Genomic DNA, 20,448 nt, shown 5'->3' with positions numbered 1-20,448 from the left:
ACACTCATTTTCCAGCCCCCTACCTTCTTTTCTCCACAACACTCCTCATCTTCTGGCATACTGTGTTTATATATTTTTATGTTATTTTTTCATTTGTCTATTTCATATTTCTGCTTACCTACTCTTCCAGAATGTGAGCTCTGTGTGGACAGGGACTTTACTCATTTTATTTCACTATTATATTCCCAGGTGCTAAAAGCGCCTTCCATGTAGTAGAAATGCAGTTAAGTATTTGCTGAATGAATGAAAAAATTAGAAGGAATATGGCAACATGGTAGACCTGTATCTGTCTACATTTATGCATCTTTTGATTAAAGACAGCAAAAATGTGTGTATTGCTGTAGTTACAGGCTATTGGGGTCTGGGAACAAATAAATTACATATTTTTATAAGACTATGAATGCACCATAAGGCCTAGAAGGCTAAAAGGAAAAGCACAATATATAAATATCATTAGGGAATACGTCTGGATAATATGATTTGGATTGAGTTTTTTTTATTAGTTTTTATATTTTTTCTTTCGTAAACATATATATTAAAGAATGATAAAATATATATATATATATTAGTATATATATATATCTCCTAAATCTGTGATATTTTCTGTATTGATTTGAACTTTTGAAATAGAGAGAGGAGGTTAGTGTATATTAAAGCTCTGCTTTGGGATCTTATTATAATTTTTGGTTCAGTAGACTATAATTGTGGTATCCCTCCACAAGCCACAATTTAATGAACCTGAAGCCTCATTTCTAGGACCAAAGAGGATTGGGAAACCTGGAGCTCGATAATGCTGTTTTGTTTCATTAAATGTTCTCACTGTCTGTGTGGAAATAAATGTGACTTGTCCCTGACAGATGATAAAAGGCAGCAGACATCATTAGTGTCCATCACATGACTCCTGACACCTACTGGAGAGAGGGCTTCTGTTTGCTCATGATCAGAGGTAAAATCTTTCTACAGATTGATTTGAAATTGCTTCTTAACTTTAATGTTCAGATCTAGCCATGAAGCCAAGAGTGGCTTCCCATTCCAACCTTAAAAACCTTCTTCTGTGGTTTTAAATCATTTCAGCTCTGTATTTCAGGATGTTTCAAGGGGCAGCAATGTTCACAAAGGAAGAGGGCTCTGTGGAATGCTTTATTAGAATTTCAAAAAAGTGCCATCTCTCGAACTGCTCATTACTAGGAACAACCTGATGCCAAGCAATTTATGATTATTAAAACATATAATTTGCATATAAATTAAATGAATTAATAAATCGCAGAGATTACAATAATGTGTTATATTTCTTTATTGTTTGCTGCTTTAATTTTTACACATGCTAAAATAAAGAACAAAATGTATAAGTTTTCTTTTGTGTTTCTGCAGAGAAGGTATTGAGAAAAATATGAATTGGAGAAATTACTCAGTTTCTATTATTTCATGAAAATGAGTCCTCAGATGGGTGTTTCCCTTAAAACATGGCTTCTTTGTAAGAAATTGAACTATATTTTAGTTGTTTCAGAAGATATTTCTCAACATTTATTCTGAGGTAAGAAATCTTTCTTTTTTAAAGATCTATAAGTAACCCAAATGTTTTGCTTTAAATATCATATACAATAACATTTTCTTATATGAATAAATGATAGTCTTAATAACTAAATAATTAATATTTATTGAAAAACCATTATGTGTACATTAATATACCAAGTTCTGTGGTAAAAATCAAAACTACAAGACCCCTCCCCCCAAATTATGGAGTCCAGTTGGAGATATGCAACTTACACACAAAAAATTTAAATTCATAACATAATAAAACCTGTTGAAAACAAATCCAAGGTGACCTTATACATTTAACCTAGAAAATAGTCAATTTCAAACTCTATTTCCAAGGAAATTCTGGGGCTGGAAATAATGGTGTCCTCCTGAAACCGAATCTCTCCTCAAGTCTTCCTCCAAAATGATAATATCAAAAAAAGTACAAATAAAATCCCAAATGACTCAAGATTTTAGCTTTACTAGGAAGTAGAAAACATCATGATTAAATTACCTATAAATAGAGATATAAACATCACATCCAAATGATCTCTTGAGCCTGTAGATGACAAACACAGGAAAGAGATACCATTAAGAAGTGGAATACACAGACAAAGCAAAGACCCCAGAAAAAGAAAGTACGATGCTAAGTGGCAAAATCTGGCATCTGGTATTTGGTAGTTCACAGTACCAGCTATAAGAAAGAGGTTAGAAAATGAGTTGTACTGAAGAAGTCAGCAGCTTCAAAAAGCACTACTCCTTCCTGGAGACAATCCTAAAAGTAGAGAAAAGATTATGCCCTTGAGGATGTAGTAGAAGTGAGAAAGAAGAAAGTAACAAGGGAATTCAGAAATAAAAGAGACACAAGGCATGCCAATTCTCTGTCTCCCCTATCACTAGGGCATTCATAAAAGAAACCGGTCCTATTATACTGACAGAAGGGGGCACTCCGGGACTACAGACGCTACCCCCAAAATGACTAGGAATAGAAAAAAAAATTAAGCTAACTCCATACAAAGTTAATGGAAGAAGGAAACAGATAATTCAACTGAAATACTTCAGTTGTTGAAATGCTCCCTACCAAAGAAGAAAAGAAAGAATGAAGAAAAATCTACAAAACAGAAGAGCACTCTAACATAATTTTTCACTGAATTGAAAATCCTCAAATAAGCAGTTGGAGATTAGATGTAGATATGAAGATATGCATAGATGTAGATATAGATAAAAATAAGAACCAGAAAATTTTAAACTAAGCCCATAAGTGGGAAAAAAAGAAAGTAAATCATTAAGAGTTAACTGATCTCAGTAAACAAACTAAAGAAAAAAAAAAAAGTCCATTTCGGAAATAAAGAATAAATTAAAAAGTATCTGAGGTATAACAGATTCTAATGAAATTGAGTAAGAGACTGAAGAAAAGCAAGAAAACCAAGAGAATAAAAATGAGATAAGGTAACAAGTAAAATGGCCAAAGAGAAAATGGTTGAAATAGAAGATACACAAAGAGAGTTCAACATACATATAATTGAAGTCTTTGAAGAAGGGAAAAAAACACATAACTATAACTGATATGTAAAACTATAATCAAAGGAAACTTCTCAGGACTAAGAAAAGTAACCATTTTTACATATTCAAAGGGCCCACTGTGTGTCTTTCAAAACTCAGAAACAAACTCTGACACATATTCTAGAGAAACAGTAGGAATTTAAAGTCAAAGAAAAACATTTGGTGTATACAAGACAGTAAGATCAAATTACTTGCAATCACTACTTTTTAAAAAATTGGCAGGCATCAAACTTCTCAAGGGCAACATACAAAACAAAGCAACAGTGGAAAACAACATTTTAAAGAAATTCAAGGAAAGAACTTGCAAGCCAAGTATTTTAGAAACAGCCAACCTCCCCTCAAGTGTCAAGGCAACAGAAAACCGGTTTTATAGGTTTATGAATCCACAGAATACTTTACACATGAGCCCTTCCTTGTCTGGATAAGCTTCATTCAAAGGGGACATAACCTGAAGAATTCTGGGAAAAGAACTGATGATAAGCATTTCATAGATTTAATTTTAGAATTAAGTGTAAGAATTAAATGCCTAAAAGGAGGTACGTAGTAGCAAGGCTGGAAGAAGAGTAGTGTGTACGTATTATGTGTTACCTATGATATACTATGGCAAATTAGAAAGAAAACACCTTGAAATAGAAGGAAAAGACAAAGAAGAAAATAAAGTAAGATTGACTGTTCTATAGGCAACGGATGAGAATCAAGGATATCATGTAAGATTGACAGTCCGCAGACTAAAAGGTTTTTTATAAAAATATTTTCAAGTGCAAAAAAAAAGCATAAATAGAAGAGAAACCTCTAAATAAAAACACCAATGTTCAAAAATACCAAAATGATCTTTTTTAAAAAGCAGAGATATATCAGAGAAACATAGCATATGTAACAAAATTAATACAGTAACTATTACATAAAATTATATGCAGAATTGATACCAGTATATTAGCCACATCAAAAATTGTGAATGGGCTTGACTCGATCCATTACAAGAAAAACATTCCTAATTGGCTCATGGAGCAAATATCAACTTTATGGTTCTATGCAAGGGGCCCACCTCACAGTGATTCAAAAGGTAGAAAGTAGAGGTGTGGGAAAGATATATCAGGAAAACAAAACTACGAGAAAGCAGGAAATGTGATATTTGATGTAGTTTTTGAATATATATGAGGTTTGGTGGTGGGGTCCAGAGCAGACGGCCAAGAAAGAATTCTTGAGACGTCTTCGGTACAAAATGGTGGTTTTATTAAAGCATGGGGGTGGAGCGGTGGGCTGAAAGAGCTGTGGCCAAGGTTGGGGCTGCCTGTTGCTTCCAGCTGCCCTGGAATTGTGAGGGGCAACTGATTATATACTTTGGGGCGGGGGAAGTAAAGACAAGGGAAGTTCCAAAGGATTTTCATATGCTAAAGAAGACTCACCAGATACTTGCTATTCTCAAACCAAGGTTGTTTTTCCCTCTAGCAAGGCATTAACATTAAGACAGTTCCGGGAGCTTCCAGGAGGAAGGTTATACTCTGCCTGCCTCATGTATTTGTCAATTCACGGCAGGTTATAAGGACATTTAAGTTTATCTACTTTTCCTTTTACCTTTGTTTCGCACATCAATATGGATATTAAAAAAAAGTAGAGTTCAGGCCAAAAAGTATCAAAAATATTCTATAATGCTAAAGCCAAAACTCACGATAAAGATATAATAGCTATGAATATCAATATATCAAATAACGGAGCAACGGTGTCCAAAAAGCAAATACTACAGAAGATGCAAGAACAAATAAGTACCTAATAATAAAAGACTTTAACATGCCAGTCTCAGTATAAGGCAAGTCAAATGGATGAAAAACAAGTAAGAATGCTGAAGATCTGTACAGCATAAGGTAGATTTTGTGTACTAACACTGAACAGCTTACTATAATAGAATATACCACTTTTTAAAGTGTACATGAATCATTCACAAAAAGTATATATTAGGTCAAATAGAAAACAACAGCAAGTTCCATAAAATAGAAATAATGCAAGCAACACTGATTACTGTGAAGTAAAACTTGAACTAAAAATTTAAATTTAAATAACAGACTGTTCTACCTGTAAACATACATATTTTAAAAATTTCTATGAAATAATTCTTGGATTAGAGGGAAAATCCAAACAATAAGGATTAGATAAGAGGGACATAAAGTATTCATTTACAGAGGACAGCAAGAGAATCCTCAGAAATCTTAAGAGAATCAACAGTAAAACTAATGGTGAAACAATAATGATGATCAGGAAAATGAAAATTTTAAAGTGAAACATCTTTATATACTCTTCAAAAAGGCAAAAAGTAAAAGAGCCAAACAATACGAAATGTCAGTAAGCCGGGCACTGGTTGCATGGGTACTTATTTTATCCATCTCTCTCAACAATATACCTGTACATACATATATATGCTTTTAAAAATAGGAGTCATTTCACATTACAAAATAGAGAAAATGGGAATCAGACACTGTATCCACGAAAAAGAATTTATACATTAAAGTTTCCAATAACTCTCAGAATTATGTATCTGTTTCTAAGGCTCATTACTTAGCTTTCTACGTATAAAATTTCTCTGGCTGCACTGAATGTGCTTAGTAGTAAGTAAGTAAGTAACTAAGTAAATAAAAGGAGGTGGAAGGGCCATCCTTTTCCTGCTTTAGGAGTTTTGTCTTACAGTGTGTTTAAAATTTCTTGAAAAAAAATTCTAGATTGTTTGATAACATCAATATCTTAAAGTCCTTCTCCCTTTCCTTTGAGAAAAGAAAATGAGCTTGCAGTAACCCCAGGGATTTGAGCAGCAGGTGGGTCAAGTTCAGACCTCTCTTGTGACCTCCCCCCACCCCACCCACCAGCAGGAGTACAGGATTTGAGTCAACAGTCTGTACCAAGTTGTGGCCAAACGCTTGGAGTTAACAAACATTAAAGGCCTCTGAAAAAAGGCGTGAAGTAACTCCAAAGTCCTGTCCCGCGCTTCCCCGTTTCCACCTTGTTCTCAACGCAACTGTGATTTTCATCGTTCTAGGGCAGCGTTGGTTCTCAGGGATACAGCTGGGAAACATTCTGACCCCAGGGGACACTTTGCTACGTCTGGCTGTCCTAACCACTGGTTCGAATCCTCGGCAGCTTCCCCGGTGAAATGTGAAACAGGCCCCAGACACAGCCGGAAAGAGGAGACAAAGAAAGAGGCAGCGAACCCCAAACTAGGAGGCGGCAGGTTTAAAAAGCGAGGAAATGAGCACAAGGCTTGTCTGGGCGGCGGGGCTACGAAGTCGTAAGTTTATGAAGAAGCCTTACCTGGGTTCAGGCAGTACACTGCGCACGTTGCTCCGCCGAGGCTGCCGCCTGGAAAACTAACACTTCCGGCGTGGAACCTGCGGGGGGCGGAAGTACATGCCAAAGACAGGGCGGGCCCGCGGGGCCTCGGCTTGCCCATTGCTCCTCCTGCCGCTCACGGGGCAACCAGTGGTCACATCCTGTTGATGACCTCCTCCAACTGTAAGTAGGCCAGGAGCAGGTGCCACCGGCATCTAGGTACATGTGAGCATCTAGGTTCGCTGCTAGACAGCCTACAATTCGCAGGAGCGATCTCCACGCGAAGAATTAGCTGGTTCAACACGTCAATAATGCCAAAGCTGAGAAATCCCATTCTATGGGAATGAGGTGTAGTACTTATTCAAACATATTTACCGTGGAATAAACCACGTGTCTGGTGCAGCGCTTCGCATTTGAGATAAAGCAAAAAACCCTAGAGTTCCTTCCTTACAGACCTCAGAGTCCAGTTAAGAGGCACGTAAACAGATAATCATGGAATAGATTCTATGTAAGAGAAGAATCACCTAACTTAGCCTTGGGCGGGCGGGGTTGGGGGCTTCTGTGGGGAAAGTCGAGGGATTTACCTGGGAATAGATAGATCTTGCGATAGATACGTAGGCATTTTCCAGATTAAATAAGAGAAAATGGTTTTCGTTGGAGGAAGGAAAGAAGGTGAACAAGGAGCACAAACGGACATTAACAACCTTCCTATCCCACTATACCACATACAGGCCAAGCACTAATATGTCTTTGTACCCTTTCATTGGTTTTTCTTTCATTCGGAATACGTTTTTCACCCTCTTTTTCTGTTTAATGAAACCATCACCATCTCTCAAGTCGTATGTCATGAGAGCAAGAACACTATTTTTGCTTTGTTGTTTGTAATGTTCATGGATTTGTTGCAAGCATAAAGCACAGTTCTGCCATGTGACAAATGCTCAATAAATACTTTTTGAATGAAAATGGATCAACTTAAATACCAGTTCCTTTCTGACACATTCTGAATTTCTCACTATAAGAAAAGCAGAGCCGCCTTTTTCTATACTACTTACATTGTGTATAGATGGGGAATTTGAAAGATGAGTTATTAGTACCTGATAGGTGCTTAATGGTTATTAATGAAAAATAAAAGAACATAATGGGAAAAAATGGGCGGACTTACCAGGTGTCTGGACTCATAGCTCACTAAAACTCTGTCTTTCCAGTCCTCTCTGTAGAGTGGAGACTGATTCACTCAATATAAAGAAGTAAAGATCACTTATAATCTAATAACCAGAAATAATCTTCTACTTCTTCCTATTCTTCAAATATACTCAGATAGACTCTTATGTGTACACACACACATACAGACATATACAATCAAGCAAAATAGAATCCTATCACACATCTCCCATTTTTAAGCGCTTCTTCACCTCTCTCCACATCAGTAGGTATAAATATTATTTTAATGAATCCATCACATTTTATTTAATAGTTGTAACACAATTTGTTTAAAAAGACTCTTATGTTGGACATTTACATTGCTTTCAGGTTTTTTGAGGTTATGAACAAAGCTGTGGTTAACATACTTTGTGCACTTTTGCACACGCTAGGCATTATTACCTTGAAAGAATTTCTAAAGAGATATGGAAGCAACTAAAGTATATATGAAATTTTAGACTTCTAAAGTACACTGCAAAAGTGTCTTCCAGAAAGTGTGTGAGATTACCATTCCCCCAAGCAGTATATGAAAGAGACTGTTTCCTCACATCTTTAATTAACACTGAGTGCTGGGCTGCGTGTTAGATTTTAATTTAATGTGTTATAATCCAACAGTATTTCCTTTATGATTTCTGACTCATGAATCAATGCCTAGAAATAATTTCAGTACTAAAAGATTCTAAAAATGCTGTAGTTTCTTCTAATAATTTTATGTTTTTTTTTTCATTTAAAAATAATAAATTCCATCAGAAATTAATCTTGTTTTAAGTCATGGTACAGACATCTTTTAATTTCCAAATGGATACTCAATTGTTTTAATATATTCAATAAGTAACATATCTTTCCATCTTCATGACTTATAGGATACAGCAAGTGAATATTTATATTTGGATCTATTTCCAGACTGCACATTTTATTGCTTTGTCTACTTTCCTTGACTATGAGATTATTTTAATTATTATAACTTTATAATACACTTTAATATCTGGTGGATTAAGGTTCTCTTTTCTGTTTCCAATTTAGAAGAAAGTTTAAATTTGTACAATATTGAATCATCTCATCCAGGGAGACAGTTGGTCTCTTTTTTATTAAAGTTTGATTATCTTACCCTGTAAGGTCTTTTTTCCAATGAAGACTCTTCATATTTCTTGCAGATTTTTTTCTAGACAACTCGTAATTTTGATTGTGATTGTAAGGTATATTTTTTATGTTATGACATTTAGCTAACTATAGTAATTATTAGAGCTATTAATTTTCAGTTATTTTCTAATGGACCACGTTATATAAATCTTACTCAATATCTTATTAGTTTTCCAGTTAATCCTATAATATGCAAATATTAGTCTTTTTCCACATTTACCACTTATTCCTATTTTAAAAATCTGATTGTATTGGCTATTACTTTTGGAAAAATGTAAAATCATATAAAAGCTTTTGCGATTTTAATGATAATACCTCTAATACAAAGCATGATAATGGAATTTGTATTTCAATACTGAAAAGCATGGTGATTGCAATGGGTTGAAACACACATCACATATGTAAAATCTATGGCTTTATATTGATAATAAAAGCTACAACAGGAACAGCAATGGCAAATCTCCACTGGTCACTATTAGAGAGTGTTAACGTATTACTCCAAAATTTGATAAAGGCAAAGATGCAAGTATTTATCCTTCCTTTCCTGTTATGAGCCATATTTTAAGGTAACCAAAGAGTTGATTAAGTTTTGTTTTGTTTTGTTTTTAAATAATTTCACTTAAATGCTGAAGGAATGATAGAAAAGTGTCATTCCGGGGTGCCTGGGTGGCTCAGTCACTTAAGCATTTGACTCTTGAGTGCAAGTCAGGTCATGATCTGGAGGTCCTGAGATTGAGCCCCAGGGCAAGCTCTGTGCTGGGCATGAAGTCTGCTGAGGATTCTCTTTTTCCTGCTCCCTCTGCCCCTCTTCACCATCTCATTTGTGCACATGCTCTCCCACTCTCGCTTGAAAAAAAATAATAAGTAAAATTTTTTTAAAAATTGCCATTTTTTAATGTCAAATGAGATAACAGACCTAGGGAATAATTATAAACAGATGCTAAAAGCTTTAGGCAAAATGTTGATATAAACCTTATTTTGGAGGGAATCAGGTTACTGGCACATGAACCCATGGTAAATTTCAGCATTGTTATAAACGAGACAACCAGAGATAATGTGTCTCATTAAGTACTATGACATACTATTGACTTAAAAACAAACAAAAAACAACCACAAAACTATCTGGATCTAATCTAGCCTAAGATCTAACTCCTACTTTATAGAAAGTATGAAAAATAGAGGTATAAAATAAATAACAAAATGAAAATAGCCAAATCTAGAATATTGGACATTCAACAGGACAAATATTGTGGTTTCTTCAACAAATAAACGACATTATAGAAAAATAGGTTTGCTATAGAATAAAAGAAATTTAAGACGCTTACAATCAAATGCAGTACAGATCTTGATTCAAAACCTATTATAAATTGATATCTTGAAGACAATTAGGGACATTCTAATATAGGCCTGGTATTAAACGATTTGAAGAAATAACTAATCCTATTAGCTGTAATAATAGCTTCCTGGTAATGTAAGAAAAAAACAACAAATAACAAACGAAAAATGAAAGTTCTTGTCAGAAATGTATACTGAGATATTTATAGGTAAAATGTCACCTTATTTGAGGTTTGCTTTAAGATACCTCAGGTTACCCAAAAAATTGGGGAAAACAAAAGAGTGGCAAAATATTAGTAATTGCTGACTCTAGATGATGGGTACATTGAGGTGCATTATACTCTTCTCTTTAGTTTTGTGTGATGCATGTGGTCAGTGATAAAAAAGAAAGGGGTAAGGAATGAGAGATAGTGGGAAAAATAGTCTTGATTTTAAGTAAAAGAGTAGAGGCAGTTAATATGGTAAGTACGTAGTTAAACACGACTTAATGTACAAGTGAGGTTCATACAAAATTAAAGAAGAAATGTTAGAGATTGCCTAGAGTTTGGAACTGGGGCAGATAGAGGAGAAGGTGAAGGGTAGAAAAGGGAGCAATGGTACTCAAATAAGATGTCTACAAGGGCGCTAGCTATCTGGATCACCAACGTTTGGGAACTAGGGTAATAAATGATCGTTTATCTCTGGATTACTTCTCTTTGATCTACCAACTTCTCACAAGCCAGTTCTTCATGCAAAGCATCCCACTGCAGCTAAGACTGTGACCTCCTTCTCATGGACATTATAGCCAGAGTTGTATCTTGACATAGTTTATTTATAAAACCTTCTCTTAAAAACTCATTGCTGCAAATTAAGAGACTTACAATGTCTTTAACCTCACTTTATAAATATGAAAGCAGAAAAAACAATCTCTGATTTTTTGTGTTATCCTAGGATGTACAGAGAAGGCAATGCAATGAAGACCTGCCTTGTCACATTCAGTAGAGCAACTGCAGAAGCAATTTGTTACAAGCAGATGGATAGTTGAACGCTAAAAAGGATAATAAACTAGAACCAAATTAGATATTGAAATCAATTTCTTTTAGACTTACCATGAAACTTCAGATTTACACAATTGTATTTGAAGAAGTCAGAAAAAAAAAAGGCATACTAAGATGGGTGCCCATGAAAACAGAACTTTACACATGCTATAGCCTTTATAGTCACCATTTACTTGGTTGGTTCAAATATTTATAGTTCATTGTTATGACTGCCAAAACTGGCAACCACAAGGATTGTTGTCTCAATTAGGACAGTAAACAGATTGTCTCTTTTTTTAATGAAAAAATCTAAAATGTAATACTTCACAGTTTAACATGTTTATTCATCTAAACGAGCTAAAAAATAATGGTGCGACATCTGTTCGAGAGGCATTGGTACCTCAAATTTTGGCTGCCTCCCCACCAATTTGGTTGTTGTTTTAAAAAATGAAGAATAGGAGGGGGTACTGTCATCAAAAAATCTTCTGGCATGTAAAGTATCTTATTTTTTCTTGAAATAAGGATCTCATGTCTGTTGCAAAAGGATAAAAAAAATTATTTAAGAATGAGGCACTATGCTGAATAGGGCAGCAGTTCAATTGTTTTAAATGAATTTACTGGCCCACTATGGATATTTTCACACTGGTATAGTTCTTTGAGTGACTCTCCTAGTTCCCTTCATACTTACCTGCATCATTAAAATACAAAATAAAATAGTAAGAGTGTTTCTGTTGGCACTGAATTCCTGCTAGGGTTTTTTTTTTTTTTTTTTTTTTTTTTTTTTTTAAACTGTGGGTTGCACTGATTCTAGATATGATGTCAGTGGAACAAAATCTAGCAAACATCATTCTATCCAGGCTGCACTGGAGCAATTCTAATAAAAGAAGGCAGTGCCGCTAAGGGAGAAATGTTAAGAATCTCCCCAGAGAAGCCCGAGGTAAGTGTACTTATCTTAGATGGTTTCTGGCTCAACAACCTTACATTATGGATGAAATATATGAAAATTCTCTAAGTTTAATTTCTAGAAGTTTTATTTCTGAAGCCCATCTAAAGAAATCATAATTTACTCTACTGAATTATATTTGACTATATCATTTTAGAATCTGGAAAACATAGTGCTTTAGTATCTACATAAATATAAGCATTTTAACGAAAACTTAGTTTTATTTTTGTTGGGAGTGGATGTATAATAAGTTAAATTAAAAACACTTGTGGTTTTCAATAATACTAAGATAAAAATAACATATTTGATTCCCTAGAAAAGAGCAATGTTTCTGTTCTACAGCAAATTTAACACTAGTTGTCGTGATCTTAAAAAGGAACGGGATGAAACATACATTTGTCCCAGAATATTCAATGATCATAAATGCTAAGTGCTAAGTTGGTCAATATAGTGATTTCTAAGTTTTATTTATTAAATGCAAATAATTTTTGATCATCTATTACATGCAGCAACTGTACGAGACTCTGAGAGCACTAAAAGAAATTAACTTAAATTTTGACATGCATTTATTAAATATGTGCAGTTCACTACACTACTGGAATTACAGAAATGAATAAGAACATATCTTTTGGGATCTTGCAATCATTGGTTGGGGTAGAAGTAATTCAGAAAAATTGAAAAGACAGAAAATCTTCAAGTATTTGCCACCTTAAAACAACAATCTGTATACTGGTACTATGATAGGCTTTTTGTTCATTTGTTTTAAAAGAAATCCTGGATGAGGTTATATTTTTACAATATCTCCTCTCAAATGAATCTTTTATGTTTATTTTGCATGCAAAATAAGAACCAGAAACTCTTCAAGCTTCATTCACAGTATTCCATAGGCTAAATGTAAAGTCTGCTGCATTAGCTGAAATTTATCCTGCAGAGTATGTTAGCAAATAGATTCTAACATTCTGAAAAGTTATTATATTTTTTCTGTTTTTGTCTTCTGAATTACTCTGAGCAGTGAATTATTGTAGGAGAAAAAACCCACGCCTAAAATTCGTGTCTAGTGCCAGTCTTAGATTTATGCCGAACACCGCTCATTATTCAGTAGTGTGGTCCCCTGAAAATATAGGCCGGATATCACCTCTCTACCTTCAAGGATTCAAACTAAATTTCAATCTGGGATTTCTCCACAGGCTGCTTCTCAGTTAATGTGAGTTTGAAAAATTTGCATTTCATGAAAACAGTGTTGTATAAACATATATTGTCTCAGTTTACCTGCTATTTATTAAAACCAGAGTTGGGCCTTTGGGACTTGGTTCTGTGGAGCCATCATAAGTCAGTTACGCAAACGGACTAGCCAGAGACTCAGGGTATTGATAAAATGAGGTAATCAAACTAGCCTATAATTATACTATGTATAGATTAATATTAATTACTATCAGAAACAACCTTTTCCCTTAAGAGAACACCTCAAGAACAGAAGGGAACAGTAACATTTTTTTTCCCCAGGGTAATGAATTTTCAGACATTTCCAAGAGTATACTCATCTATTTTAAATACTGTAAATCCTGTTATATTTCACTTGGATAGGTAACTAATAAACAATTATTACATATCTTCTCATTTAAATTACTACTGGAATTAGAAATAATCTTTATTTAATATGACTGTTTTTAACACCATATGGGAGGTAAAATAACTAAATGAAAATTGTTCACGTAAATGTGATAGGAGTGGGGGAAAAGCAGTATTTCTTGACATGTGGCATGTCACTCAGGAAAGGAAAAGGCCCATCATATCCAAAATGCCAGCTTGGATATTCCCTTGCCACCCACTTCACGAACAGACATACCACATGGCATTAAATGCTGCAACCTTTCCAAAAAATGCCACTTGGATTGGTCTGCAGTGGTGAGTGTATAAGAACTCTTGGTCTGTCTCATGAGTTTGTGATTTCAAGGGATAGAATCCAGTAAATAACACTGGCTAAATTTTGCCCTCAGATGTTTGGCATAAATAATCTGTGAGGATACTGGAACTTTGGGCTGTTTTCACATTGATGAAATAAATTATGCTACTTGAAAAAATTCTACAGAACATAATGCTACACAGCCATACTCAACTATTTGCAAAAGTCTCAACGAATATCGAGTGTATTCATCAAAGCTTTCTTCTCTGGGCAAATATGGAAACAATCTTAACATTTTATTTGCTCTTCATAAATACAATGTATATGATAGAAAACACTTTGTGCACATGTTTCTAACTATTAATTTTTTATACATCTTTATATAAGGTAGTAGCTAACAACTCTGTTGTGGACAAATATTTTCTCATCTCTAAGCTTTATGTATTCGTGTATTCTAAAAATATTTTTAAAAAATCCATTACTGGTAAAAATATTGAATATATTGATTGTTATACTCCAACAAATGCAGAATATCTTGAAAATTTATGTAAACAAAAAAATTACATATGCAAGTAATATGAGACATATATTTTCTTCTATTATTTATTTTTTCACGAAACAGTTCTAATTGATTAACTCTCAAGAGACAAGATGTAATTTTGTAAACCAACTTTGTATTGTTTAGGCTTAAGAGACAACCCAAGAAAATTATTCTGAGTAGGTAGGACTTCCATTACTGTTGTGTGAAAAAAACCAAAAAACCAAAAAAAACAAAACTGCACAACTAAACGACAGATTGTTACATATCTCCTTTACAAGAAGGGCAAACTGATACTGCAAGCATCCAGAACAACATAATTAAAATAGAATTCCAAGTTTATATTAATACAATAATAAGTTAATTAAAATCAAGATCAACTGAACTTTCTATTTACACCAGTTCAGACAGCCCAAGAGGAAAGGAACTCTATTTTACAGACATATGTGACTCTTTGAGCTTCTGTCATCCAGGTGCCATTTCTGATGGAGCACATGTGCACTGAACAGTTGGCAAAGAAGGAAAAAGATTACTGTAGATGTATGGCAGATAGTCTCTCTAATGATATAAAATATGTCTGGAAAGAAAGCAGGGCTTCTTTGTAAAATGAAAAATTTCCCACGACTTTTCATTCCTTCTTAGGCTCTGAATGTGATTTGAGAATGTTTCTGTAAATGAGGATATATACTTTTACTTATGTATACGGAACAAAAATAGATTTAGTAATCTGTAAGTGATGGAGTTATACACATAAATTGGCTAAGACATCCGAAGAATTTAAGATCTGTTTTCCATTTAATATAAACGCACCATGAATAGGTTGCCTGTCAAAGTAGAAAGATTTATAAAAGTATCCAGTAGCATACATTATACTACATTGCTAGGTAAGGTTCTTTTCTTGATATTCTATGCAACTATTTAAAAAGATATTTCTGAAAACTGAAAATACCAGCAGAAAGATTTCAAGATGTTCCAGTTTCAGTACTTTAGAAAGTATTGGTCCCAAGGGGTGCTTTTATAAAATTATTTCCCTTTAATGCATTGATTGCTGTTCAGCTAATCTTCATCTTCTTCCAGATCAGGGTCAACATCTGTGGACAGTCTGAGATAAAAGAAAGCATAGAAAGCCAGTAGGAGGGCCAATATAGCTGCAAGTACGAGGCCAACTTCCTGAGGAGGAAAAAAAAAAAGTAGGCTTGAAATTGATGAAAAGAGATTGGTTAATGTTACGAGTTTCATCAGAGAAAATAGTGATAAAAGTCCATCAACTAGAATAATAATTTGAACCTAATTAATCACATTCTTTTTGTTTAACACTTCTTGTCATTTAGTAAAGTAACTTATTTTGTACTTGACAATACCGACTGCAATGACAAGTACATCAGTGGGTGACTAGTTTCTATCATTTCTTCTATGTAATTTGTGCTTTTCTAATAGTAAAATTAAACTTTATAATTTTGATATATTTGCACAGTTTGGATATCAAGATAGTTTCTACTACATAGTTTCTCTGTTCTCTATTTGAGTATGTTTAACTTTATTTGTTGCTTCAATTAATTTGTTATTAGTTATAGCGTTAGGACACAGATTTTAAAACATTTATATTTCTTTTTCTAATGGGAAGAAACTCCTATTATAACCAGTTTCTAAATTATGTCTCTGTAAATCCTTATTAAATATTTTTTTGTTGAAAAAATTTTTAAACTCTAAATTCTATAGTTTATAATGTGGGGGAACAAAACTGAGTACTCTTGGCTCACGAAGCAGATACAGTATAGTTTATCAGAACTGTGAAGGGTGATTCTGAATATTTCATTTGGTGATTTGATGTGGGTTACATTAATTATGTTAAAATAGTAGCCAAAAAATTTACTACATATATTATGGCAAAAATCCTATTATCTCTTAAAAAGTCCATAAACTTCATATATATGTATGAAGTATATAGTGTGTAGTATGTAGTATACACACACACCATTAAGGAATGTTCTCAATATTAACATATCATTTGGCTGAAAAGGTCAAAAAAGAGCAACTAGTGCCAGTTTCACATCTTAAAGAGCCTAATATGCCTTTCTAATTTTCAATTGTGTATCACACCCATTCCTGGCATTGTTTTATGGAGAAGCTATTTATTTGCATTTACAAATAGAATTTGCATTTCATCAGAATGTAAAATTACTAATTCAACATATGCCACCTAATAAACTAAAAATATTAAAATGAATTTGGTTTATAATCAACATGAATTTTTTACCTGGATATCGAAATTACAAATGGGCACTTTATACAGATATTTAGCTTCAAATTTACATTTATTTAGATTTCCAAACTATGAAAATAAATATTGATAAAAATGTGGGGGTTGATAGCCTCAGTGTCAACTACTTTTGTAAGATTTGGTTTTTTTAATCTAATACATCAATATAATGTCAAATGAACGTGAATTTTTCTTTGTTGCAGTTGGAACACTTTGGCATCTCAAAAGGGCATGGCAGCATCAGACAGGTTTCATTTATATTCTTATATCCACAGCTGTGCTCCCAGACCCATCTGGTTACACAGCTACTAATTTTAAGAGGATGTAATAAACAAGTGACACACAACTGCAAACTCCATCTGTTCTGTATAGTGGACAACAAAACTGTTCAACAGCAGTCACCATTCATACAAGCTTAAAGCAAGAATAAAGTTTTTACTCTTGATTGGAGGCCATCATCCACATCTCATTTGATAATCACCTCTAACTGCTGCTTTTCAACTGCTCCTTGTCCCTTCAAAAAACTATCCTCTTCACTATACATTTTCAGGATATCCAGATGCAAAAAAAAAAAAAAAAAGGGTTTTAAGGGTAGGAAGCAGAGAACATTCATAGAATACAACTTCAGAGGATCCACTAATTTAATTAAGTCTACTGAATATATGGTGGAGCGGGGAGGGCTAAAGAGCATTGAATGGGGAGGAATAGTATCATTTTTTTTTAAAATGCCCCTATTCTGTTGAGGAGATGAACATTGTGGGGACTGGATGTATAGAGGGTTAAAACAATGATAAAATTTGAAAATACTGCTTTCAGGATGCTGGTGACACTAACCATAACTTAGAGACCTGTAGGCATTTATGACCCCCTACCCTCCAGCCATTTTTAGTTTTACATCTGAAATCACAAAAAAGAAGAAAAATAACGTTTCCAGATGGCTCATCCCAAGAGGTTGTTAGCAGGATCTGGTTGACACTTGAATATTTTATCTATGTAACAGAAATTTTTGATCCTTACTCTCTTATTAGATTATACCTTTCAAATAAACTAATTAACAAATATGAATTATCTTTTTCCTTTTAAATACTAGAAAACATGGGTATTTACGTTCTAAAAAAATTTTAATGAAGTCGTAATTCTTGAAAAATAATCTAACTGAACAGCAACCAAATAGGAAATATTAGTTGTGCAAGTATTTTTTAGGTAGCACTCATTACTGGGTCATAAATTACAACATTTTGTTTACATTGGTAAGATATGGGAAATAAAATAGCAAATAAAATAGCTTCTAAACAGAAATTAATTCTAGATTTAACACAACAATATTCACATCTTATTTTGAATCATTACTGTTCTCCCAAAACATTTTCAATTACTAAACGTATGTTTACAAAAAGGCACTAAAAGTCTTCGAGCATAAAGACTGTATTATGTATTCTTTACATCTCCGGTCCTACATCTCTCAGTCAATACTGTTGGTTTTATATGGTAATGAAATCTGGAAGTTATTTCTTGTATAATTTCCTCCAAGATGATCATGTCTTGGTCATCTTTCTTTCTATAGGTTCTACAACATTGTAATACAGCATTTCTAAACAAATAATGAACGATTGAGTAAGCTTTATATAACCTATATATAAAGTATATTAAAATTATGCAATACTTTGAAAACTTTACAACAGCAATATCAGTATCTCCACAGCAAAACTGAGGACATTTTACAATATGCAATATAATAACACAAAGCAGACTGAGTTGAAGTGGGGGATCTTAAGGCCACTGACAACCAACCAAGGGAAGTCTTATGTGTGCAAACCAGTAATGGCTAATTCGAAAAAATATTTTCTCAATCAGCTAACATTTCATAAATGAATTCGATGTCCTGGGTTCAATGTTAAGTGTTTTTGTGGTATTATTTAACTCTTCTGACAACCCTGTGAGGTAATGACATAATTGCTTTTGCAAATATGTCAGGTTAGACTTAGCTAGATCATGACAACAGGAAGAGACCAGAGGAATGTGATCCTAGGCCTCTTTTTTCTGTGTTCAGTATTGTCATTGCTGGTATTTTTCTATTCCATGCAGCTGTTCATATTTTCTATAGATTTAAATTATTTTAAGAGCATAACTATGATTCATTCTAAAAATAAGCAGTAAAGTGATAAAATACTATAATATTATGGTCATCCTGTATCAACTAGATAAGAGTCAAACATGTTTGATGTTCATTAGTCCTTAGTTGCTTCTCTGATATTATCAATATGGATCAAATCACTCACTGGGGAAATTAAACAGCATTAAATGGCAATTGCTGAAAGAAACTTCGTTATTTAAAATCCTATGCTAAAATGACAAGGCAATCAAAGTTTGACAGGGCAAACTAATTAGTATGCCAGATTTGAAATGTAAAACACTTCCATGGTTCTGATTCTAAAAAGTTTCGAATCATTTTAATGGGCTCTTCATGTAATTTTTTAAGGAACGTAAACAATGTTTAAAGTTAAGGTTTTTGTTTTCCACAGGTTTATAAGTCAAAATTATATGCTACCTTAGTAAAAAGGAGCTATGTTTGGGTGTCAGTTAGAAATTCTTCCGTACATACATTAAATCATGAATGAAATCTAAGAAGAACTTTTTTCTCAAAAAAAGATAAGCAAATTCTGCACTGTTTATAAAAAGATAAAAGAAAATTGCACTATAAGGTAGATTTATCTGATGCCAAGATAGTCATTTCCCCAAATTAAAATAATAATAAAAAGTATAAGAGCAAATAAAGAGAATGTGTATATATTAATATATGAGTGGCTGCACTATTTCTCAAATTCTAATTTACCGCTGCTCATTATATTATGCCACAAGTGGATTTTGCTACCCCAATATCTTTCTTTTAAAAAACCCCCAAACCAAAACACCACATTGGGAGAGATAAAAGTGAGTGCCATAGTGCCTTGGTGGAAAATTACAAATAATGCTCTCACTATAAGAGACAATCACCAGGTAACTAACTGTAAAATAAAGAAAGAAAAAAACCCCTAACTAATGCTTTTAGAAAGATCATGTCATGGAAATAATTTTAAAGATGGAAAAAATTTCATGTGATATTAGAAGAAAACTTCAAAAGATTAATCATCTCTCTTTTAAACAAAAAGGCAATTTACTTTTTTTTTTCATTAAAAACTGACACACAGCACTAACTGAAGGAGATTGTGTTGTGAAAACATACCGTATCACACGGCAATGCTTGATCAAAATCAGCAATCAAGAGTAAAAAGAAGGCAGTGTTTCGTGATCATAATAGCAAATTCTGGAAGACAACCAAATATATCATCTGGCAGTTCAACAGCTGTTACAGCCTGGTAGTAATACCTTGGCATTTGCTATAAGCTATAACTTAGAAAAATTGATTTTTCATCTGCCAGATAAAAACCAAAATCTCCTTTTAACAGTTTAATATTTAAATAAAGTATATATACCAGTCACTTTAATTTTACACATTTGACAGTAGAACCATCAAGTTAATTTTTGTATTTATAGTTTGATTCCCCTCTAAATATTTGGCAAAAAATTGACATGAGTAATAATGTAAATGTAATTTTGCTGAACTTGATTGTGCTAGCACACTGGATTAATATCTGCTAACATCATTCTCCAATGCATTTATCCCTCTTAAGCAGTTAAGACACTGGTTTTCTAAAAGAACAAGTTTGGGGACATCAT

The 20,448-nt window shown here is 33.5% G+C and overlaps 1 protein-coding gene across 11 annotated transcripts in view; it reads right to left on the bottom strand.

Annotated features, from left to right (window-relative positions):
• Positions 1-12,481: 12,481 nt before the first annotated feature.
• Positions 12,482-20,448, bottom strand: part of TRIQK (triple QxxK/R motif containing) — an 85,141-nt gene continuing 77,174 nt past the window's right edge. For all 11 annotated transcript variants that reach the window (XM_087864743.1, XM_045805980.2, XM_087864745.1 and 8 more), the window contains one exon: positions 12,482-15,641. In XM_087864743.1, the coding sequence (XP_087720869.1) occupies positions 15,528-15,641 (114 nt within the window). In that variant the 3' untranslated portion in view covers positions 12,482-15,527. The remainder of the gene's footprint in view (positions 15,642-20,448) is intronic.

The sequence above is a fragment of the Ursus americanus genome, chromosome 9 (genome assembly GCF_024610735.1).
Source record: "Ursus americanus isolate L20-20 chromosome 9, mUrsAme1.1.p, whole genome shotgun sequence".
Lineage (NCBI taxonomy): Eukaryota > Metazoa > Chordata > Mammalia > Carnivora > Ursidae > Ursus > Ursus americanus.
Note: the sequence above shows the minus strand (reverse complement) of the source record. Positions and strands in the feature narration are given on the sequence as shown.